Genomic DNA, 25,984 nt, shown 5'->3' on the forward strand with positions numbered 1-25,984 from the left:
AAAGGCCAAAAAACTAGGATATGACAGATCCAGGCCTCTCTAGAGTCTACAGCAATATTTTTCAAAGTGTGATTCTTGAATTACCTCCATAAATCCTACCACCTTTGACCTATTGAATAAGGATCTCTAGGAGTAGGGCCTAGAGTCCTGCATTTCATAATAGTTGATAAAATGGAAAACAATCGTACATAGGTAACAATATAAAAGCATAACACTGAGTCCAGCTACATTTTCGCTTGGTATACTGTGTGTGTGATAGAGTCGCTATAAATCGGAATCGATTCGACGGCACTGGGTTTGGTTTTTTTGGTTTTATACTGTGATGCCATCAGATTATCAACAGGGGCAAGTTAATTTAAAACAGTAGTTTTCAACCCTAGTGGCAGATTAGAATCACTTGCAAAGCACTTTAAGAAAATACCAATTCTCTAGGTCTCACCTCAAGGAGTCCTGATGGTGCAATGGTTAAAGCGCTCACTGCTAACCGAAAGGTCGGTGCAAAATCATTGGTTCAAACTCTCTAGTCGCTCACAGGAGAACGATGCAACACTCTGCTTCTGTAAAGATTTGTAGCCCTGGAAACTCTAGAGAGCAGTTCTACTCTGTCCTATAGGGTCACTATGAGTCGGAATGGACTCAATGGCAATGGAATTTTTTGGTTTAGGCCTTACCTCAACTAATTAAATCTGAATGAGAAGAAGGTATTGAGCATCAGAAGTTCCCCCAAGTGATTCTTACCTGCAGAGTTGAGAACCACTTTTTTAAATAAGCTCTTCTGCGTAACACATCCAAAATTTTTCTTTTCCCTCTGATCAATTACATGCCTAACAAAGTTCACAGTCTACATTATAAATTATTTAAACATTACAAGAAAAAATGTCAAACATTTTTGAGTTGCTATTTTTAGGATAAGAGATACTTCACAGCAAGACTAATCATGCTTCATTTAGCTACAATAATTTTTAAATACCCTAAATTATCACCACTTTGGATTTAGGTTAATCTATTTCAGCTGTAAACAAGACTGATCCAGAATCTAAAATAAGGTTGTGGGGCAAAAAGCAGTAGCCTATTAGGGCAATGCAAGTGCAGACAATCAACTCACTGATAGGAGGGGCCTGGATGCCAAGGTCTGGTGGCTCAGGCAAGATCATATCTAACTCCAGAAAAGTACAACAATGGATACAGAGAAAACATTTTGCCATTTTGTAATTACGGTTACCACAAAAAAACCTTACAATGTGTGATGCTTATCTTACTACATGCCTCCATGAAACAGATCTAAACATGAAGTTCTTTATGAATCAATGCTATTACATGGGAGAAGATGGCTACAAATTAAAAGTTTTACATCATGCATATGGATAAGTTATAAAAATACAGCCAATAAAAGTAGTATTTACAAAAGTAATAAAAACAGCAAAATTATAGAGAAAAATGTCCATCTCCACTTCTATTTCACTATTAATCTTAATCCTGAATATCTCTGGATGAAGATTACTTTGATAGAAATTTGACAGAGCCTTCAATATACTAATCAGATTCTTCCGTTGCACTTATATTCTATTAGCTAAAATACTCCTGTTGATTTATCAAATTCTCCTACAGTTTAAAAATACATTTCTTTTTCACTTAGTGGGAAGAACTACAAAGTCCTATTTATCTGAGAAAAAAAAACCTTGCATAGAAAATTTCTTCAATTCTGAAATTTTATTTTATTAACAGAACACCAGAATGCCATCTCACCACTAGTTCATACTATATGAAAGTTTACTACAAAGCAGCCACCACACATTTAGGATTTTTCTAAATATAAAATAACTGGGTTTTAAAAAATGCTTACCAGACAAATAATTATCTCTTCATAGCCTAGAAAGAAGAATTATTTTTGTGAACATATAATTCTTAGTGTGTTGGATGTCTTGATGTTCCAAGTTTGATGCAATATAAACAGCAAAAATTTACTTTTCCAATGCACACAATCTGCACCTGACTGAAAGCATGGTAAGAGTGAGTCACAGCAATCAGTCATGCAAAGGCAAAGAATAAAACCTGCTTTTTAAACAGCACAAGTTTTCCACCTTAGGTAGGACAAATTAAGCGCTGGTTCCGTCTTCTTCAATAACCCGATTCATACTTGTGCCATGTGTGATGTGAGTCATGGGATTACTACTGAGATCTCTGATGCTGCTATGTCGTGACTGTTCATTGAGCCGATGAGAACTACTGTGCCTGGAGTGATCTGTTAGTCGTGACATGCTGCCATGAGGTAGTCTTTCCTCCATTCCCCTGTAACTGCAGGGAGTGTACCTAAGATAAGAAAGTTTAATTTGAAGTGGGTAAGAAAATACATTATAAAACAACAGTATTAAATTTCATAAAAATGCCTCACTGAAATTTAAGTGAAATGGTTAGGAAACCAAAAATGAAAAAATAACAATCAATCTTTGAGTATTCACAGTAATTTCATTAATGCTTTATAATTACTGACATGGATAACAAAAAAGGAAGATTCACTCAGTATGTTTAGAATTAAAGTCCTATTCCCAGTAAAAATGACAGGAGCTGAGGTTAATTGGAGCTGACTGATAAGAAGGAGCTTTACTAAGTATGGGTACTTTTCTCAAATGAGTTGTGGGCAATGCGGTGGGTTCAAGGAGAGGAGAAGCATCGATAGATGTATCACTGCCCCTAGGAGTCTAGAAGATTGATTATAATCAGTAGCACAACAAACTCAGATTTTACTAAAAGACTAGCTAGCATTGGAAGAGGGAGCATATTAAATTAGAGGGGAAATCAGTGTACCAAAAAAAAAAAAAAAAAAGGTGAATGAATTGGCAAGCGATGATGCGTATGTGCTGACAGTTTCTTTCCAGATAGTCCAGTTAACAGCTGAATTAACTACCTATCAGGTCAGCGGTTCAAACCTCCCAGCCACTCGAGGGGGAAAGATGCAGCAGTCTGCTTCCATAAAAATTTACTCTGTCCTATAGGGTAGCTATGATTCTGAATCACCTGGATGCCAATGAGTTTGGGTTTTTTGTTTGTTTGTTTAAATGGTCTTAATTACTTTTCATTAGGACTTGAGGTTATGAGGTGCTCTTTCATAGAAGCTACATTTACTTAAAAATACTTGTAACAATGTCCTAACACCTAACACCTATATTCCTGCTAAAGCAAATTCTCTCTGTACCCTTAACCTTTGTCCCAGATTTCTAATTCTGCCAGCTGGACTACACAGCTCATCGCAGGTAGTTTTCTCCCTCCATCATTGTATATATCCTGAAAGGCAGCAGTGGAAGCTTGTAAATTTTCTTTTGTTGCAACTTGACTCACATCAGAGCCCCCCTCTCCCTGCCCCATCAGAGGACATGAGGGACGAGAGATTAGCTTCTGGCCAGTCAAGGCAAGAAAAATCAATTAAAAAAAAAAAATGGGTATTAGTACTTTGCTTATACCTCTACCAAAAAACAAAAAACCAAACCCACTGCCGTTGAGTCGATTCCGACTCACAGTGACCCTGTAGGACAGAGTAGAACTGCCCCATAGAATTTCCAAGGAGTGCCTGGCAGATTTGAACTGCTGACCTCTTGGTTAGCGGACGTAGCACTTAACCACGATGCCACCAGGGTTTCCATATAGCTCTAGTATGTTATTTATTAATCTTTCTGGCTTTATAGTGAGCTCTTTCAGGATTGAGACAGTATTTTATTTATCTTTTAATTCTTAATGCCTCAAGAAATATTTGTCTTGGATACTTTTTGTTCATACTCACACTCATACACACACCCCTCTGTAAAAAGTATTTAATTTAGGAGAACAAAGCTCAAAGAAAATTTAACTGAATTAATTTAACTTTAATTAATATATTAAGTTTTAAGTACCATAATGTTACTAAAAATAAATAGGACTTTTTTTTTAATAGTCAGCAAAAGGACTAATCATAAACAGTTGAAGCAACTATTGGTTATCAGAAAGTATTGATAAGCATCCATCATTCCTTCATAATAATAACAAATTTCACAGCTTAAATGTGAATAATTTATAACATTTAAACATAGATTTGCATCCTACAGAGGTGATCTTCTAGGCTTACAGCAATAGTTGTCAAGTATAGTCATGCACCGCCTAACGTCTGTTCGGGCAATGTCCAACTGCATATATGTCCACGGTCCCACATAGCTTTGGTAAGTATAGGCTAAGTATATAAGTATATACACTTGTTTGGACACAGGAAGAAAGGGGAAGAGGGAGGAGGAAGGGAAGAGGAAGGGAGGGAATGGGAACCCCGCGCAGATGCGGGGACAAGTCATTGGAAGTCAGTGAACCTTGACAAGTCAGACTGCGTGGTTGAGTGGCTCCTACAATCTGCGCACAGTGAGCAGCTGCTCTTCTGGCTCAGGTTAGTGCAGCTGGGCTGTGATGGGATGCAGGGCTTGGGAAGGCAGGCGTGCTGGAGAAGGGATCAAGAGGCAGGGGCTGTGGTAGGCCTTAGGAAAGGGCATGGAGTGGGGATCCAGGGCCAGAGAAGAGGGATCCAAGTGAAGCCACTGAAATGGGGGCACTGAAGAGGGGGACAGAGGCTGAGGAAGCGTCTATACTTTGCTAACTAATATGGTATTCCCACAACATACTAATCACATAACATCCTATTTCATAGAACGTATCATGGAAGACCCTGGTGGTGTAGTGGTTAAGTGCTACAGCTGCTAACCAAAGGGTCGGCAGTTTGAATCCACCAGGTGCTCCTTGGAAACTCTATGGGGCAGTTCTACTCTGTCCTATAGGGTCGCTATGAGTCAGAATCAACTCGACGGCACTGGGTTTGGTTTTTTTTGGTTATCATGGAAGATAAGCAATGAATGACCGTATTGTCTTCATTAGATCACAGAGTTTAAAATTGAGAAACCTTTTGAAAATGATAAAAGCAAGAAAGCAATCTTTTGTTTCCAGTCTGAATGAAGCAAAATTTAAAATTTAAGGAACAAAAGGATGCACATTAAATATTTTTGAAATTTCTCATGTTAATTGGTAAAAGGGTAATTAATTTTTATTTTTAAAAGGCATTTCATATTCAGGACCAAATCAGTTTAAAATTTTTACTGCATGTTCTATTAAAATAATTTAAATGTTTGTAGGTGCTGGCTACTTCTTTAAGAATGAACTTATTGAGATTGGAACACTTATACACTCTGGTGGGAATGTCAAATGGTACAACCACTTTGGAAATTGATTTGGCATTTCCTTAAAAAGCTAGAAATAGAACTACCATATGATCCAGCAATCCCACTCCTTGGAATACATCCTAGAGAAATAAGAGCCTTTACACGAACAGATATATGCATACCCATGTTTATTGCACCACTGTTTACAATAGCAAAAAGCTAGAAGCAACCAAGCTGTCCATCAACGGATGAATGGATAAATAAATTATGGTATATTCATACAATGGAATACCACACATCGATAAAGAACAGTGAGGAATCTGTGAAACATTTCATAGCATGGAGGAACCTGGAAGGCATTATGCTGAGTGAAATTAGTTCAGTTGCAAAAGGACAAATATTGTATAAGACCCCTATTATAAGAACTCAAGAAATAGTTTAAACTGAGAAGAAAACATTCTTTCGTGGCTATGAGATGGGGGAGGGAGGGAAGGTGGGAGAGGGACATTCACTAATTAGGTAATAGATAAGAACTACTTTAGGTGAAGGGGAAAACAGCACACAATACAGGGGAGGTCAGCACAATTGGACTAAACCAAAGGCAAAGCAGTTTCCTGAATAAACTGAATGCTTCGAAGGCCAGCATAGCAGGGGCAGGGGTCTGGAGACCATGGTTTCAGGGGACATCTAAGTCAATTGGTATAATAAAATCTATTAAGAAAACATTCTGCATCCCACTTTGAAGAGCGGCATCTGGGGTCTTAAACGCTAGCAAGCAGCCATCTAAGATGCATCAATTGGTCTCAATCCACCTGGATCAAAGGAGAATGAAGAACACCAAGGATACAAGGTGATTACGAGCCCAAGAGACAGAAAGGGCCACATGAACCAGAGACTTACATCATCTTGAGACCAGAAGAACTAGATGGTGCCTGGCTACAACCGATGACTGCCCTGACAGGGAATACAACAGAGAATCCCTGAGGGAGCAGGAAAGCAGTGGGATGCAGACCCCAAATTCTCGAAAGACCAGACTTAATGGTCTGACTGAGACTAGAAAGACCCCAGTGGTCATGGCCCCCAGACATTCTGTTGGCCCGGGACAGGAACCATTCCTGAAGCCAACTCTTCAGGCATGGATTGGACTGGACAATGGGTTGGAGAGGGATGCTGGTGAGGAGTGAGCTTCTTGGATCAGGTGGACACTTGAGAGTATGTTGGCATCTCCTGCCTGGAGGGGATATGAAAGGGTGGAGGGGGTTAGAAGCTGGCGAAATGGACACGAAAAGAGAGTGGAGGGAGAGAGCAGGCTGTCTCATTAGGGGGAGAGTAATCGGGAGTGTGTAGCAAGGTGTATATGGGTTTTTATGTGAGAGACTGACTTGATTTGTAAACTTTCACTTAAAGCACAATAAAAATTATTATAAAAAACAGAGTGAACTTATTATTCTAATGTAATAATTATTATTTTGCATAATGATTATTCCCCTAAAGTGACTAGAAAATTTTTCCAAATAGCTATGATTTGTGAGCTGATTTGGAGATCTCTCTCTTCTCAAAGACTTCATTAGTATTGATTTAAAAAAGAAATATGGAAAATAAAAAAGCAAAATATCCTGCAGTTCTGGAAATGATATGAAATTAATGAGAAAAAAATGAAAAAAAGTAGTTATTTAAAATATTAATTGGATATTTTCTAAAATAAAACCTAAACCTTTGAATTACAAGACTCAAAGAATACATTTTTCAAAGGAAAAAAAAATTACTATATTGAGTTAAGTCCAATGATTTAAGTGACATATATGTGAAAAGTACCCACAAAAAATTCTTGAATATGAACACGTCCATGGGTACTTAGGAATCAACTACAAAGAAAAATAAATCTAATTACAGTGTTTAATCTCAATTGTATAGGTGGGAATTACCAAATGTATTTATCTTCTGATAGCCATTTAAGCCACTGTGACCATCTGCTCGAATACACAATATTAAAATGTACATTAACTTTAATATAAAAAAAGCCAAACTAGTTGCTGTCCAGTTGATTCTGACTCGTAATTTTAATATAAGCTTAGGCAAAACAATTAGAATGGTTAATCTGCTGCTGCTGTTACAAGATTACATGGTGCATTCCTAAATCAAAATGAAAGAAACTTGAGAATGATTTACTCTTTTGATTCTCCAAAGTGTTGTTGTTGTTAGCTGCAGTTGAGTCAGCTCCCAACTCATGGTGAGCCCATACACAACTGGATGGGACTGCTAGACCACAGGGTTTTTGTTAGCTGATTTTCAGAAGTAGATTGCCAGTCCTTTCTTCCTAGTCTGTCTTAGTCTGGAAGCTCCACTGAAACTTGCTCAGCATCATAGCAACATGCAAGCTTCCACTGACAGATTGATGGTAGTTGTACTTGAGGTGCATTGGCCAGGAATTGAACCCAGGTCTCCCACATGGAAGATGAAAATTCTATCACTGAACCATCACTGCTCCCACACCCAACTGTTAGCTACCATTTAAATAACTGAATTAATTGTAGTTTACACTAGTATCTCATTATTCATTACTAGCTTTCCCTTGGCACTTTACCTACTTACCAACCTAACCACTCATTCCAAAACCTCCACCTACCTATTCACCCACTTCCTTTTCTACCTATCCTCTCATCTAACTACCAATTACTTATTCTTTGAAGCTGACATACATGTGTAGATGTGTTTATCTAAGCCTGTATTTTATATACCACAGAGATGGTTATCCATCAAGGAGTCTGGACCAGAGTGGGTATTGGGAAGCAAGTGTGTGTGTGTGCGTGTGTGCATGTCTATATGTGTGCACATGTGAGATGCTGTAGCCAATATACCATGTAATGATAAGAAAATGATGGCTAAAACATAGTGTTAACATGCAAACTTAAAAACCAATTAAAGCAGAAAGTAATCGCCATGAGATGGTTGTTGGTATTATGAAAACTTTTAGATTCAGCATGTTCTTCATACCTCTCAAATCTGCCCTAAAGTTTTAGGTATGGCAGAGGATCCTACACTACTAGTATTCATGCACTGCATTGCAGAACACCACTAGTAGGCTGCCATTGCGCTTTGGGCCTTAATTTTGTGAGAAATGCCCACATTACTTTATAAAGCCATTTATTGTTCAATTGATTTGTCTCTGAATATATGCCTAGTTCTGTTAGATAGTCTTGTGAAATACCGAGATGTATGATACCTAGTTCTCATTTTCCAGAAGCTGCAAACTTACCTAAGCGAAGACAACTGTACTGAAAATATGTCATAACCAAAAGAACAATCAAAAGCAGTTAAATGTCATGGAAATGGAAATTACCCGTTGCCATCCAGTCAATTCTGACTCACAGTGACATGTAGGACAAGGTAGAACTGCCATAGCGTTTCTAAGGGTACAGTCTTTATGGAAGCAGACTGCTACATCTTTCTCCCATGGAGTGGCTGGTGGGTTCGAAGTGTTGCTCTTTCAGTTAGCAGCCGAGCGCTTTAACCACTGTGCCACCAGGGTTTGTTAAATGAGAATTAAGTAGGCCTTAAAGTATGGATATGATTTGGATTAAGCAGAGAAGACAGGAAGGGCCATTACAGCAAAGCATTCTATATCCTCCAGTTTCCATGACACTACACTTTTGTATGACAACTTTCTCTGTAACATATGCTGTTTCTACCAAAATTTGTTCTCAGTCTGTTCCTTTTTTTTATAATAATTCAATATATTATAATTTTAATAACCAACTACCTTATACTGATAATGATAAACCTTCTTAGCTTTAGTTCCATTCAGATTGTTGTTGATAGTTGCCATTGGATCTGTTCCGATTCATAGCAACCTATAGGACAAACTGTCCCATAGGGTTTCCAAGGAGCAGCTGGTGGATTCGAACTGCCTACCCTTTGATTACCAGCACTTGACCAGGGCTCCAGTGTGACACATAGTAGGTGCTTGATAAACACTTGTGGCAGGATTTAGAACATTTTCTTTATAAACTATGTTATGCCAGTTCAGCTAGACATCCCCCGACACTGTGGTCCCCCGCCCTCAGCCCAGTAATTCAGTCCCTTAGGGAGATTGGGTACGTCTACGGAGCTTCCATGACCTTGTCTTGGTCAAGTTGCGCTAACTTTCCCAGTATTGTGAAGTGTCTTATCCTTCATAAAGGTTATCAATTATCTATTGTGTATTTAGTGTTTTTCACTCCCTACCCCCTCCCCAGTAACCATCAAAGATTGTTTTTTTCTGTGTGTAAACTTCTTCATGAGTTTTTATAATAATGGTCTCATACAGCATTTGTCTTTTTGTGATTGACTTATTTCGCTCAGCATAATGCCCTCCAGATTCATCCACATTGTGAGATGTTTCGCAGATTCATTATTGTTCTTTATTACTGTGTAGTATTTCATTACATGTATGCACCATAGTTTGTTTATTCATCTGTTGATGGGTACTTAGGTTGTTTCCATCTTTCTATTGTGAATAACGCTGCAGTGAACATGGGTGTGCATATGTCTATTTCGTGTGATGGCTCTTATTTCTCTAGGATATATTTCCAGAAGTAGGACTGCTGGATTGTATGGTATTTCTATTTCTAGCTTTTTAAGGAAGCGCCATATTGTTTTCCAAAACGGTTGAACCATTTACATTCCCACCAGCAGGGCATAAGAGTTCCAAGCCCCTGTAGCCTCTTCAACATTTGTTGTTTTCTATTTTGTTCATTTGTGCCAGTAATGTCAGGGTGAGACGGTATCTCATTGTAGTTTTGAGTTGCATTTCTCTAATGGCTGGTGATCTCCAACGTTTCCTCACGTCTCTGTTAGCTGCCTGAATGTCTTCTTTGGTGAAGTTCATATCCTTTGCCCATTTTTAAATTGGATTATTTGTCTTCTTGTTGTGGAGATGCTAGATGTTCCTATAGATTTTAGAGATTAGACCTTTATCAGATTTGTCATAGCCAATTTTTTTCCCCCAGTCTGTAGGCTCTCTTTTTACTGTTTTGGTGGAGTCTTGATGAGCATAAGTGTTTACTTTTTAGGAGATCCCAGTTATCTAGCTTATCTTCTGATGTTTCTGTATTGTTAGTTATCATTTGTATGCTATTTATGACACATATTAGGGCCTCTAGTGTTGACCCTATTTTTTCTTCTATGATCTTCATAGATTTTGGTTTTATATTCATGTCTCTGATCCATTTTGAATTAGCTTTTGTGTGTGGTGTGAGGTATGGATCCTGTTTCTTTTTTTTTTTTTTTATAAATGGATATCCAGTTTTGCCAGCACCATTTGTTAAAAAGACTGTCTTTTCCCCCATTTAATGGACTTTGGGCCTTTGTTGAAGATCAGGTGACCAGAGGTGAATGGATTTATATCTATGTTCTTGATTCTGTTCCACTGGTCAATGGTCTGTCGTTGTACCGATACCAGGCTGTTTTGACTACCTTAGCTTTATAGTAGGTTCAGAGGTCAGGCAGTACTTTACTTATCTGGGAACTCTTTCCTTTCCATATGAAGTTAATGATTATTTTTTTCATCTTGTTAAAGAATCCTGTTGATGTTTGGATCAGGATTGCATTGTATTTGTAGGGATTTTTTTTTGGGGGGGGATAGAATTCACATTTTCACAATGTTGAGTCTACCTATCAATAAGCATGGTATGTTTTCCATTTATGTAGGTTTCATATGGTTTCTCACAGTAGTGTTTTGTAGTTTTCTTTGTATAGGTTCTTTATGTCCCTGGTTAGATTTATTCCTAAGTATTTTATTTTTTTAGGGGCTATTAAAATGGTATTTGCTTTCCTGACTTCCTTCTCACAGTTCTCTTTACTGTTGCATAGGAATCCAATGGATTTTTGTATGTTATTTTTTATCCTGCTACACTGCATCTTTCTATCAGTTCCAGTGGTTTTCTTGTGGAATCCTTTAGGTTATCTATGTATAATAAAAATACCATCTGCAAATAGGGATAGTTTTATTTCTTATCAATTTGGATGTCCTTTATTTCTTTTTATTGCCTTATCGCTCTAGCTAGGACTTCCAGCTAGCCAGAATGTTAAACAGGAGTGGTGATAAAGGGCATCCTTGTCTTGTTTCTGTTCTCAGGGGAAATGTTTTCAGCCTTTCTCCATTAATAATGATGCTGGTTGTTGGTTTTGTATAGATGTCCTTTATTATTTTGAAGGATTTCCCTTCTATACCTATTTTATTGAGAGTTTTTATCAGGAATGGGTATTAGACATTATTGAATGCCTTCTCTGTGTTGACAGAGATGATCATATGATTCTTTTGTTTTATTTATGTGGTGGATTACATTGATTGATTTTCTAATGTTGAACCATCCTTTCATACCTGGTATGAATACCACTTGATCATGGTGCATTATTATTATTTTTTATGTGATGCTGAATTCTATTGCCCAAAATTTTGTTGAGAATTTTTCCATCTATATTCATGAGAGATATTGGTCTATAATTTTCTTTTTTGTTGTGTCTTTGCCTGGCTTTGGTATCAGGGTTAGGCTGGCTTCTAAGAATGAATTTGGAAGTATCCCCTCCTTTTCTATTTTCTGAAATAGTTTGAGTAGTACTTGTGCAAGCTCTTCTGTGAATGTTTGGTAGAATTCTCCATGAAGCCATTTGAGCCAGAGCTATTTTTTTATTGGGAGTTTTATAAATTACCTTTTCAATCTCTTCTTTTGTTATGGGTCTGTTGAGATTTTAGACCTCAGTTTGTGATAGTTTAGGTAGGTAATGTGTTTCTAGAAACGTGTCCATTTCCTCTAGGTTTTCTAATTTGCTGGACTATAGTTTTTTATTTTATTTTAGTTGTGTCTGTTGTAATGTCCCCTATTTCATTTCTTATTTAGGTTATTTGTATCAATCTCTTTTCTTTTATCAGTTTGGCCAATGGTTTGTCGATTTTGTTGATCCTTTCGAAGAACCAACTTTTGGTTTTGTTGATTCTTTCTATTGTTTTTCTATTTCCTATTTCATTTATTTCTGCTCCGATCTTTATTATTTCCTTTCTTCTGGTGGCTTTCAGCTTCTTTTGCTAGTCTATATTTGTTCAAGTTGTATAGCTAATGTTTTGATTTTGTCCCTGTCTTCTTTTTTTATGTGTGCATCTGTTGGTATAAATTGGCCTCTGAGCACTGCCTTTGCTGTGTCCCAGAGGTTTTGGTATGACGTGTTTTCATTATTCTATCTTTGATTTCTTCTATTGCCCAATGATTTTTAAGCAAAGTGTTAGTTTCTATGTATTTGATTTTTTTTCCCTTGCTCTTCCTGTTATAATTTCTCCTTTTAATAGTGTTGTGAACAGAGAAGATGCTTTGTATTATCTCAATGTTTTGGATTTTGTTGAGGGTTGTTATGTGGCCTAAGACTTGGTCTATTCTGGAGAATGTTCTCTGTGCGTTGGAAAAGAATGGGTACTTTTGCTGCTGTTGGGTGGAGTGTTCTATATATGTCTGTGAGTTCAAGTTAATTGATTGTGGTCTTTAGATCTTCTGTATCTTTGTTGAGTTTCTTTCTAGACATTCTGTTCTTTACTGAGAGTGGTGTGTTGAATAATAATTGTGGAACTGTCAATTTCTCTTTTCAGTGCTGTTAGAGTTTGTTTTACGTATTTTGGACTCCTGTCATTGAGTGCACAGATATTTATTATGGTTATGTCCTCATGGTGGACTGTCCCTTTAATCATTATATAATGTCGTTCCTTGTCTTTTATGATGAGTTTTGTTTTAAAGTCTATTTATCTGATATTAGTATTGCTACTCCTGCTCTTTTTTGGTTGTGGTTTGCTTGATGTATTTTTTTTCCATCCTTTGGTTTTTAATATATTTATATCTTTGCTTCTAAGGTGTGTCTCTTGTAGACAGCATATTGACGGTTTCTATTTTTTTTTTAATCCATTCTGTCACTGTCTCTTTATGGGTGCATTTAAGCCATATATGTTCAGTGTGACTATTGATAGGTGTGAGTTTTTGGTTGTCATTTTGTAGTGCTTTTTTTGTGGTGCTGACATTTTCTTTGTTCCTCTTACTTTCCTGTACTGAGTTCCTTTTGTTTGTGGATTTTTTTTTCCGTTTCTTTAATTTTTGTAGATTTTGTGTTTACTGAGACTTCATGCTTTTCTGCCTTATTTTGATGAGTAGGTTTGTGAACTTTCTTTGTGGTTACCTTGAAATTTACTCCTGTCTTCCTAAGTTTAAAGCAGTCTTTTATGACTTGATATCGCCTTGACTTCTTCTCCATCTGAAAGTTCTGTACCTACACCATTTATCCCTCTTTTATTGTTCTGATACAGTCATTTACAGATCGACCTCTCTGGTTCCCTGTTATAAATTTTTTAGTTTTGTTTTATCTTTGAGAGTTCATTACCGGGGCTGGTATCTGGCTGATGCTGTCTTATGTCCTTGATTCAAGTTATTGTCTGAAGTGCTTGGTTCTCTAACCAAAGAACTCCCTTCAATAATTCTTGTAAATTGGTTTGGTTTTTACATACTTCTTTAATTTGTTTATATGGAAATGTCCAAATTTTGCCATCATATTTCAGCAAGAGTTTTGCAGGATACATTATTCTTGGTTGGCTGTCTTTTTTCTGTCAAGATTTTATATATGTCATCCCATTGCCTTCTTGCCTGCATGGTTTCTGCAGAGTAATCAGAGCTTAGTTTTGTCTCCCCTCTGTATGTGACTTTTTGTTTTTCTCGAGCTGCTCTCAGGATTCTTTCTTTGTCTTTGGTTTTGCTAAGTGTGATTATATGTCTTGGTGTTTTTCTTTTAGAGTCTGTCCTATATGGGGTTCGATGAGCTTCTTGGATAGTCAGTTTTTCATCTTTCACGGTATTAGGGAAGTTTTCTGTCAGCAAATCTTCAATGATCCTCTCTGTGTCTTCCATTTGTTTCCCTTATTCTGGAACGCTGATCACACGGAAATTTTTGCTTTTGATTGTATCCAACATTGTTCTCAGGGTTTCTTAATTTTTCTTCTTTCTTTTCTCTGATTTTTCCTCAAATAAATTAGTATCCAAAGATTTGTCTTCAATTTTGCTGTTTCTGTCTTCCATTGTTTCAAATTTGCTGCTAATACCTTCTATTGCTCTGTCCATTTCTGAAATTTTGCTGTTTATCTTTTGGATTTCTAATTGCTGTTTTTGTATGATTTTAGTTGTTTTTTTTTTTTTTTTACACCATGTTTCCATACTATTTTTCTGAATTCTTCCATTGCTTTGTCTGTTTTACCTGATTTGGTCTGTATTTTCCATGATTTTGTCTATTTTTTCCTTATTTTTATCTGCAGTTTCTTTTATTTGTTGGAGAACCCTGAATATTAGAGCTCTGAATTCCCTATCAAGTAGTACCAGTGCCTTTTCTTCTACCAGAAGGTCATCTGGTGTTTTATTTTGTTCCCTTTCTGGAGCCACCATCTCCTGTTTTATTATATGTTTTGATACTGTCTTCTATCTCTGAGGCATTCAGGAATTATTTTCTTCATTTACTGATTGTAGATGTGATTGTTTTGTCCTGCTTTTTGGTTTTATTTGGTTATGCCTGGGCAGGTAGGCTGGGCATGATTTGTTGCTTGCTTGCCTATGAGCATGATATTTCTCACCACCATGTCCAGGTGGGCAGTGCCAGTCACTCAGCTATGGTGCAGTGGACAGGGGCAGGGGTCCAGCAGGGGGTGAAAGTAGCAGGGATGAGTAGTTTACAGCATGAACTGGGGCCGACAGGGCAGGGCTGGGGGGCAGTGCAAGGCGGAGTCTGGATGACCATGTTGGTGTTGCTTCGGGGCAGTGCAGATAGGCAGGAAAGGAGAGGATGCAATGTGTGGAGCAAGGTGGCTGGGTGAAAAAAAGAGGAATAAGAGAGAGAAACAAAAGCAAAAATAAATAAAATGGTGGCACGGTAGGATTCGGCAGGTAGGCATGGGGCAGACCTGGCGACCCTGCGTGCTGGTGACTGTCTAGCTGAGTAATGTGGCTTGGCCTGTTGAGAAGGCGCATGGGCAGCACATGGGTCTAGGTGGGTGGGAGAAAGGAAAAAGGGGAAAGAGGGAGAAGGAACCAATTAAAGAACAAATAAATAAATTAATTAATTAATTAATTAAAAACAACAAAAATATATATATAGTAGTGGGGAGCTGGCCATTGGGGGTGGGGTGGAACTGGGATGGCAGTGAGCTGATGCCTCTCTTGTGAGGTGGCACAGCATGGCCTATCAGGACTGGGCATAGGCAGTGCAGGACCTAGGTGAGGGGGCAGAAGGAAAAGGTAGAAGGGAAAGGATAAAGAAAAATAAAAAATATGGCACTGAAGAAACTGGCCTGTGGGGCGGTGCAGATCCAGGGAGGCCATGTGCCAGAGGCTCTTGAGTCGAGCAGTACAGGACAGCCTGCCAAGAAGCTGGGGGGGGGGGGAGGGGGGAGGCGTGTGGTGCACAAGGCTAGATTGGCAGGGGAAAGGAAAAGAAGGAGAAGAAATGGAAAAAAAAGAAGAAAGCAAACCAAAAAATCATAGCCCGTCAAGAAGGGGAGAGGATGGCACAAAGGCTAGCTGGGTGGGAGAAAGGAAAAGAAGGAAGGGAGAAAGAGAAGCAATAAAAAAGCTAAATATATATATATGTGTATATATATATAAACAAATAAACAAAAAAATGGTGCTGAAGGGGCCGGCTGGTGGGAGTGAGTAGACCCAGGTAGCAGTGAGCTGGTGTCTCTCTGCCCAAGTGACCATGGCCTGCTGAAAAGCAGCGGATGGCATATAGAGGGAAGAAAGGTAGGGGCTGAGAAAGCATGTATTCCTGGTTACTGGGTGCTTTGTCTCCTGTTGGGAAGTCCTTGAAGTTGCCTTCCCATACTCTCTGTATGCGTTCCTTGGTGGGTGTAGTCCAAGATGGTGAATCCGTGCTGCGTTAGCTAGTAGGGGTCCTCTACGTGGTAGTCCTCCTTGTTGTCTGTCAGTTTCTTATTCCATTTGGTGCTTGATCGAGTTCTTTATTCCTTCATTTGATGCTTAGGGTTTCAGGATTGACCTTTGTATCTGTTTTACTTAGCTTTCTAGGTCTTTGCTGCAGAGGGGTGGCATGGTGCTTCTGTCTATAGTGCCATGTTGGCTCCACCTACTCCTTTAAGGTATTTTTAATGGACCAACCTAACCCTCACTGACCTTCCCTTTCCTGAAGTTCTACAATATCTATAATAATAAGTTCTATAATATCTATAATAATAAGTTCTATAATATCTATATCTGTTATAGATATAAACTGGTATTCTAGAACTTCTGTTTATAAACTGGTTTATACTATTATTTCATATATGCTTTATCTTTCCTAGAAGGTTATATGCTCCTAGAATGCAGGAATTATACCTTACCTTCTTCTATATATCTCTTTATACACAGAATGGCACATACATAGGAGTTGTACTATAAATAACTGTTCGATTTGTTATTGAAAAGGACGAGGCCAATAACGCCAAATGTCAAATAATGCTCAGAGTTCATGGAGGGTGGTGAGTGACAAAACATATTCTAAAAGACTCTCCAATTTCCTCTTTCTTTATCAGTGTCCTAAGTTAGGACCCCTAATTTATTGTAGAAACTTCCTAACTTATCTTACTTATAATCTGTTCTCTCCTATGCTGTTGCCAAAGGGATTTTCCTAAAATAAGAATCTGATTTTATTACCCCAAAGCCTTAAGTCCTTTAATGGCTCCTCATTGCCTGCATGGAAAAACACAAACTCCTTAGCATGGCTTTCTCTTTTACAACTGTGCCAACCTACATCCTATGCTCCAGACAATCCCCAGTATCTGACTGCCTGCTTTTCCTCCTTGCATTTGCATATGCTGTTTCCTTGTCTTTAATATCCCACTGCCTCCTCCAAATCTGATTGGAAGTAGAAGTGACATCTCTTGTGGAGCTTTCACTGACTTTCCATGATGAGTTAGTTAGATGATTTTCTTCTCTAGGCTCCCCAAACACCCTGTATATCATTCTATTATACCTATTAATTATAACTGACTCCTTAATCTTCTTTCTTCCATCTCCATGTCCCTCACACTTAGAATAATGATTCTCACAGAGGAGTGCTGAGTGGAAGGAAAGAAGGCAGGAAGAAAGATCTTTGAATGTGGCCAAAGAGAGATCATTGGTGATGTTAGAAGGTACAGTTCAGATGGGGAAGGAGGAGAAAAAGACTAGATTTATAGGGGATAAAGGACAGAAAGTGAGGCAGTGAAAACAGTAAGTAAAGAATATTCATTTCAAAAATCTGGCAAGAAAAGGAAAAAGAAATGGATATAAGAAAAGATAAATCAGCATTAAGTGCTTCTTTTTAAACACAGGATAGCTGACCAAATTAGAAAGCTGAGAGTAAGTACAGGAATCATATTCTACACTAGGAGGACAGGGAGAAGAGTGACAAAAAGACTAGAATGAGATTGGCAGGATACAAGACATCTGTAGAAACAGATGTTTTAAAATAAACAGAAGATTTCACCCATTTCAGACATTAGAATTTTCATTCTTTCAGTTTCTCAAACTAGAAATCTTAAAAAGAAAAAAAAACTTTGGTGCGCCCCTTTTCTCCAGCTGCTAACATTAATTCATCACCAACTGCTATCATTTCTTCAATCAGCTCTTTATCTCTTCCCACTGCCACTCCTCTCCAATAAGCTTTCATCATCTCTCAACTGAATTATTGCAGAAGCTCCAAAGCAGTTTCTCTAATTCTAGTGTCTCAATCCTCCAATCCAACAGGAAAGCCACAGTCATCTATTATACATTCTCTCTGTGAAGCTTTCTCTGATCCTATCCTATTCTAAAAAAATTATTCACTCTCTCCTCTATACTATTACTATACCTTTTAAATAGGCTTTCAAGTCTGACCATAACCTAGAGCAACTCTACCTAGCAAAAGGTTTAATAATTGTTAACTTCTATTTCTTCTTTCTTAAGCTATTTGAGCATAATTCAGCATATGAAATAAACTAAGCCACTAATAAAACTTACCTGCCATCACGTGATCTGTGGAGGCTGCCATGGTAGCTGCTCACTTTGCTGTGGACACTACCTGCTTTGCTTCTCTGATCATCCACCATAGCCAGTTGAGTTGAAGAAGCATGTGTGGATGTTCCTTGAGTGGATGTTCCTCTTGATTTTCTTATAATAGGAGTATTCGGATCTCTTAGGAGGGACTGAGCAAAATCAGGTTCCTGGAGTACCTGTCGGCTCTCATTCACTATCCTAGACAACAAAATGTTAAGTTTAAGACACAGACTTAGCATGCTGTATAAATCAGTAAATAATGCTGTGTGCAATATAGAGGCTATTCTTGAAATTAATTGCTCTCCAAATCAGGTCTTCAAGACTTATTTAAGATAACATTGTTGACAGAGTAAAGAATATAACAAATCCATGCCAATCTGTCCCCCAGGGTGTTATGATGAGAGGCCAGTGAAGGAAATCAGGTGATCAGTTCTAATTCTATCAGTAACTATGTGATCTTACAAAAGTCACTCATCCCGTCTTTCCTTCATTTTCCTTATCTATAAAATGAAGGTATACAAATCCATCATTTCTGAAAGGTTCTTTCCAGCTAAAAAAATTCTCAAGGACACTAAAATTGTACATATTTTATTATAAAGCAAGGAAACCATTTTCTTGCATGGTTTATAGTAGTGGAAGCTTCATCACAGCATAGATATAACTTTTTTTTTTAATTGTAAGAGCAGTTGTTTTAAGGTTTAAAGTTGATTTTTTGGTAGAAGCAGTTGTCTAGTGCTGAAATAAATGAGTAGTCATTATTTAGAGCAAATCATATGAAATATCAATTTAAGCAAGCATACAATTAAGTCCTGGACCTATTAAAAGCTTAAGAAAACAAATTAAGTGGAAAAAATTAAGAGGATGAATTATTGTCAGTAAATGCTTTTAACTGCTATAAAGGGGTTAAAAACAGATGTTGCTAATGATGAACAAAGCAGTAATGCAATTAATCAAAGAACCAATTAAATGGTTCTAAAGATCAGCATCTTGGTTTATATAAATAAGTGACTATGAGAATCAGAGTTAAAGTTAAAATTAGATAAATACATTCATTAAAAAAATAAAATTCCAACATGTAAAGACTGGATCATATATTGAGAAATAGTGTATATATCTAAGTTTTCAAATTTCAAAAGGATTGTTGTTATTGCTGATGTTGTTTTTAATGCTGAAGAAAAAACTAGCATTGCTGAGTACCTGCATTGTGCCAGTTATTTTACAGCCATTTTCCTTTAATCCTTTTTAATAATGTTGCTATTGCAGGGATTAATGTTATTTCTAGAAGGATATTACCACCTGTTGCCACCTGGTCAATTTCAACTCACAGAGACTGTCTTAGTCATCTAGTGCTGCTATAACAGAAATAACACAAGTGGATGGCTTCAACAAAGAGATATTTTATTCTCTCACAGTTTAGGAGTCCAAATTCAGCGTGCTAGTAGTAGAATTTTCACCTTCTATGAGGGATACCTGGGTTTGATTCCTGGCCAACGCACCTCATGCACAGTTACCATCCGTCTGTCAGTTGAGGCATGTGTGTTGCTGTGATGCTGAACAGGTTTCATCAGAGCTTCCAGACCAAGACAGACTAGGAAGAAAGGCCTGGTGATCTACTTCAGAAAATCAGCCAATGAAAACCCTGTGTATCACAATGGTCCAATTTATAACTAATCATGGGGGTGGCACAGGACAAGGCAGCATTTTGTTCCATTGTGCATGGAGTTGCCATGAGCAGGGGCTAACTTGACGGCAGCAAACAATAACAAAGTGCTTAGAACAGCATTTGGAATATTCAATATGTTCAGTAAATTGGGAACCATTATTATGATTACTTTATGGACATTCTCCAAGGCTAAACCTGATTAAGGCTAGATGAAGCTATTAGATACTCATACTTGAGTTTCAGAATAAAGACCTGCCAAGCAAGTCCAGGGAGCAGCTCTGGCTTTGAGAAGCACAATGACTTTGTTGTTTGGGGATCCAGAGTTGCAGAAAACCAGATAGAATGAATGATCCTTCAGAGTTTTAACCAGTTTCGAAAGCGTTCTACTCCAGTCAGGATCCTTCCCCTACCTCCCTGCCAATAGCTAGGATGGATCTCTAGAAGGGTAGCCTGGATTTAGCTCCATCTGGAATTTCTAATGCAACCCTATTATAGAATTATTTGTCTATGGTCCAGAGGTGCACAAGGATGTTTAATTCAGGCCCTTTCCTCAAAATCATGTTTTACTGAGATTAAAAATAAAATAAAAAATTTCAAAGAATACACAGATGAATAACAGTAAATTCAGTAAGGAAGGAATCTCCACGGAAGCTGGAACTTAGCTTGTTTTGTTTGCTTTTTAATCCCTGGTATCCTAAAATAGTTTATGCACATCCAAACCAAAACCAAACCTCTTGCTGTGGAGTTGATTCTGACTCAAAGCCACCCTATAAGACAGAGGAGAACTGCCCATAGGGTTTCCAAGGCTGTGATGTTTATGGAAGCCGACCACCACATCTTTCTCTTGCAGAGCACCTGGTGGGTTCCAACCATCAACCTTTTGGTTAGCAGCTGAGCACTTAACCACTATGCCACTAAAAAAAAAACTCCTTTTATGGCACATAGTAAGCATTTAGTAAAGCTTTTCTTAAAGAATGCATAAATGCCAAAGAAAAAAATTTTTTTTTTTGGCAGATGAATGACCCCTTCCCTTCCTTGCCTTATAAAGCTGGATTTAAAGGAGAAATGCATTATCTGATGTCACTGGTAGCAGTCTCAGATGCTGTAATAAGAAATGCATATCTTAAAAACTGTGATCTTTTTATCCCTGATTTTAATCTAATCTGTGTAACCAAAACCATCCAGTTACCAAGTTGATTCCAACTCATGGAGACCCCATGTGTATCAGAGTAGAAATGTGCTCCATAGGGTTTTCGATGGATGATTTTTCAGAAGCAGATAGACAGGTCTTTCTTCCAAGGAGCCCCTGGGTGGACTTGAACCTCCAATCTCTCAGCAGCCTAGAGCATTAACTGTTTGCACCACCCTGATGTATAACAGAGACTGCTTACTACTGGTGATCTAGTAAATATAGATTTTGTTTGCGAGGCAACAACTAACGTTAACTTTAGGTTGTACCACATAAGAAAACAAATTAACCCATACACAACATGACATTTTACATATAATCTAAGGAACTTTATAGACTATACCTCCCAAAGCCATTGGAAGACCCTAGGTTAAGTAAAATCATAAGGACATGAACTCCACTTAGAATTTATGATAATTCAGATACACTATTTATATGAGACTTGCATGAGTAAAAAATTTGAAATTATTTCTTCCTTTGCGAATATTTCAGGTTTTTTTTCCTTGTTTGTTGGATGAATTAGGGGTTCATGAAATTAAAGATTCCTAAATATTCTTCCAAATGATTACTCCCGCAAGTCTTACATTTTACCATGACATTCTATTATACTCTGTGGTCAATTACAATTTAAAATAATTTCTTTAACATATCTCATTTTACTACTATTGTCATTTTTCTATTTTGGCTTTAACATACACTACCATCAGAATGGGATAACACTCTACCTCTTTAATTCATTTTTGGTATAGTTGAAAGAAAACGGTCAATTAGGAAAAAGAAGTCTAATCTGACTCTTAATACTAAATACCTGTGTTACTCTGGCCAGAGGACTTAACCTCTCTCTGTTTCAGTTTTCTAATCTTTAAAACAGAGATGGCTATACATACCAACCCTCACAGGAATATCAAGAGGGTTAAATAAGAATGTTAATACATTAATTTGTTTTTTTTTTAATTTAAGAAATCATAACTTAGATTTTTTCATAAAGTCTGGCCTTCCCTCAGATATTTTGAATTAGTAGAGGAAAAGATTGCAAGCTTGGTTCTACTTGGCCATTTTTTCAAAATAAATTTTTAGTTTTTAATTAGACATGGTACTGTGCCAGTTATGACTAGTGGCTGCTTACAAGGTTACAAATCTTATTTGAATATTTTCTCCAAATCCAAATCACTTTAACATAAGCAATGCAAAAATTTACGTAAATGTGAGATTTGCTTTATTTCAACTTACTCTTTTTTCCTACGACCATGGAAAAAACTGGCCCATTCAAAACACGTTTTCTTGCTTCCAACCCAAAAAATGGAGGGAATACCGACTATGAGTGCCATCAGGTATTTCATCAGAAAAAGGATCAGGTCAGGACGACTCATTTGAGTAACCTACAAGAAGAAAAAGAAAAATATCTTAAATATATGAAAAGAACTTGCTATTAAAGAAAGGCCATTATAGATCATTTAAATGAAATGAATAAGAGTAAAATGATTAATTCTACAAATTTGACATTTTTATTTGTAAGTTTCTATACTTAATACTGTACAAAGCCCCATGTGAGACTTATACAACAGAAATATGGCTTAATTTTTGCTCTCACCACATTGATAAGCTAGATGAAAATATATCTTAATCACAGAATAGTTTAGAACTACAATTAAGAAGCAGTAGTTGAAGAGACTAAAGCAGATCAGAAATAACCTCATTTACAAATACGATGGTTCCTTGTTGGCTCACTTTTTTTTTTTTACTTCTATGTAGCATCAGTTATCAATGATCAGCTCATACTTTACAAACTTCTCACATCCCCTGGCTTCTACAACACTGAGGCATTACATTTTCTTCTCTGCCTTCTACTCACTCTCTTTCTTCCACCCTTTTCACTCCTACCCTCCATACAGGAGCTCTTAAAGTCGCTCCTCTTTTCTCTCTCTTTATTCTCTCAACTAATTACTTAGACTTAGAAGTCACCTACTTTATTCTTTACCTAAGGACTAAATTTCCTTTCAGTTTAGTTCTATGAATACATTTGGATGAATACATTTGGTACAGTAAAAAAATTAAAGAGTAGCCTCTTAGCTCTAGCTGTTCTGTTTATCTGGCCTACCTGTCCTTTGAAGGCATAAAGAATAAAGCTAATGTTCTAAAAGTCCTGCCAAAAACACTGTAATTTTGGGAAAGAAGAGACAAAAGCCTACCCAAAAAATCCAAAAGAATCAACTGAAAAACTAACAGAAATAATGAAAGAGTTCAGTAAATTTGACAGGATTAATATTAAAAAATCTCACTTTTTCCTATATACTATAAATGTTGTTGTTAGTTGCCATTGAGTCTATTCCAACTATGGCAACCCCATGTGTGCTGACTAAAACTGCGCTATAGGATTTTCAAGGCTGGGACCTTTAGGAAGCAGATCACCAAGCCTGTCTCCCAAGGCACCTCTAGGTAGGTTCGAACCACCAACCTTTCAGCTAGTAGTCACTTAACCGTTTGTGCCACCCAGGGACTCCTATAAATAACTAGGTAGAAAACATAATGAAAATAATTTCATTTATAATATCAACATGTCCAGGAATAAACCTAACAAGAAATAAAAAATAAAACTAGAAAACTCTACTAAAGGACACAGAGGAAGATTGGTGTAAATGGATAGATATTTCATGTTTCTACATAAGAAGACTGAATGTTTTTAAGGTGTCATTTCAATTTTCCCCCAAATTAATCCTATAAACCTATAAATCCCAAAAGACCAATATGATTTTTTTCATAGGGCTTGAAAAGTTATTTATGATAAAAGCTGTTAAATACGTAGGGAAAAGATAGATTGTTTAATAAATGATATTGAAATGGTTGACAATTTACTTGGGAAAAAAATAATTTAGGTATCACCTCACCTCACACAATAAAGAAAAATAAATTCTAGGCAGATAAAAATAAAAGTATTAAAAGAATGTAGGACAGTTTTTAATTGAGGGAGGGAGGCAGAAGGTCTTTTTTGGGGGTAATGTGAAACCATGAAATCATAAAAGGCTTTGATAGCTTTGACTGCTAAAAATTTAAGACTTCTGCAATATAAGACACCATAAATAAAATTAACTGACTAATGTGATAAACTTGAATTATTAATTGCATCCTCTATGGCAGAGAATTAAAGAGCTTTCATGTATCAATAAAGCAAACCTAAGGAAAAGAAAACAAAAGAATTAATAAAGGTAAAAGAGAAAATTAAGTAATTATAATACATAAAAATAGTAAAGCTAATTATCAAGCCCAGAAGTTGATTATTTTAAAAAAATAAATAAAGGACATTTTAGTCAAAACAACAAAGGAAAGAAAACAGCAAATACACGGACTAACACAGAAATTATAATAAGGAAAAAAAAAGTTTTTTTTTTTTCCTTATTAAACAACTACTAAAAGAATGGAACTATATTAACCTTAAGAGATTATTTTACTCAACTCTATGTAAATAAACTTTGAAAATTCATGGAAACAAATGACAGGAAAATATAATTTAACAAAACTGACTCTAGCAAAGAGGAAAAATTTAAACCAATGAATTACAGAAGTAAGAAAAAAAAAAAAAGCTGCCTCCTCCCCCAAAGCACTAGACCCAGATAGTTTCACGGGAATGTTCTAATAAACTTTTAAAGAACACATAATTCCAAACTGAGCAAGAACACAGAAAAAGAAGAAAACCTCTCAAATTCTTTAAAGCAAGCATAAAATTGGGATTGAATCTCAGCAAAGACTGTGTAAAACTGTTTATCTCATTTATGAATGTTTTATGCAAACAGAATCCAAGAGTGCTTTAAAAGAACATGCCATGACCAAATGTAGGTATGCAAGAATAGTTCAATAATAGAAACTGTATTTATAAATTTGAAACCCTAGTGGCATAGTAGTTAAAAGCTATGGCTGCTAACTAAAATGTCAGCAGTTCGAATCCATCAGGCGCTCCTTGGAAACCCTATGGAGCAGTTCTTCTCTGTCCTATAGGGTCTCCATGAGTCGGAATGGACTTGACGGCAACGGGTTGGGGTTAGGTTTATTTATAAATTCAACATATTATTAGATCAAAAGGAAAAAACATGATTGTCTCCACAGACACTGAAAAGGCATTTGATAAAATTAAATATCCATTCTTAAAATTGTAGTAAAATACAAATAGATGATGAATAATTCCTTTAAGTGAAAATAAATTTATTTCAATCCAAAGGCCAGTATCATACTTAATGGGAAAACACCAGAAACCACTAGAAATGTTTCCATTAAAGTCATGAATATAAGAAGAGCATCTACAGCCAACACTTTTAATTAACCTTGTTTCAACAGCTCAGATTGGAATTAGACAAGAGAAAGAAATTAAGAATGCAAAAATGAGAAAGAAGGAGGTAAAATTATCATTATTTCCAAACAGTATAATTCTATATCTGGAAGAAGCTAAAATAATAAAGTAAAACTATTATAAATAGTAAGCAATGTTGCTAGGTACAAAATTAAAATACAGAAATAACTTTCACATATATAAACAAGTAGATATAAGAAAGCCTTTATCATAATAACAGAGCAGAAAAATACCTAAGAATAAGTTTAATAAGGAAAATTAGTGATCTAGATAAAGAAAACTTTGAAACATTCCCCTTAAAACATGTTCTTGGCTAGAAAGAATCACTATTAAAAATGAAAATTCTTCTTGATTTAATAATTAAACTTAACACAATTCCAATAAAAATACCAACGGATTGAAGATTAGACAGATTCTAAAATTCATATGGAAAAACAAACAAGCAAGAATAACTAGGAAAATCTTGGAAGAGAAACATACATATAATTAAACTACAATAGTTAAAACTATGTAACAATGGGGCCTAGAGAGATAGATTTAGTACTATGTGGTATTTCAAATCAC

The 25,984-nt window shown here is 36.6% G+C and overlaps 1 protein-coding gene across 2 annotated transcripts in view; it reads right to left on the reverse strand.

Annotated features, from left to right (window-relative positions):
* Nucleotides 1-930: 930 nt before the first annotated feature.
* The window catches only part of FZD3 (frizzled class receptor 3), a 123,871-nt gene continuing 98,817 nt past the window's right edge, over nt 931-25,984 (reverse strand). Inside the window, exons 5-7 of one of the 2 annotated variants that reach the window (XM_049865684.1) lie at nt 22,312-22,460; nt 18,194-18,427; nt 931-2,310 (exon numbers count right to left, since the gene is read on the reverse strand). In XM_049865684.1, the coding sequence (XP_049721641.1) occupies nt 2,097-2,310; nt 18,194-18,427; nt 22,312-22,460 (597 nt within the window). In that variant the 3' untranslated portion in view covers nt 931-2,096. Of the gene's footprint in view, nt 2,311-18,193; nt 18,428-19,430; nt 19,818-22,311; nt 22,461-25,984 lie in introns of those variants that run through there. The other variant, XM_049865685.1, reaches the window with a different exon arrangement.

This window comes from Elephas maximus, chromosome 22, assembly GCF_024166365.1.
Source record: "Elephas maximus indicus isolate mEleMax1 chromosome 22, mEleMax1 primary haplotype, whole genome shotgun sequence".
NCBI lineage: Eukaryota > Metazoa > Chordata > Mammalia > Proboscidea > Elephantidae > Elephas > Elephas maximus.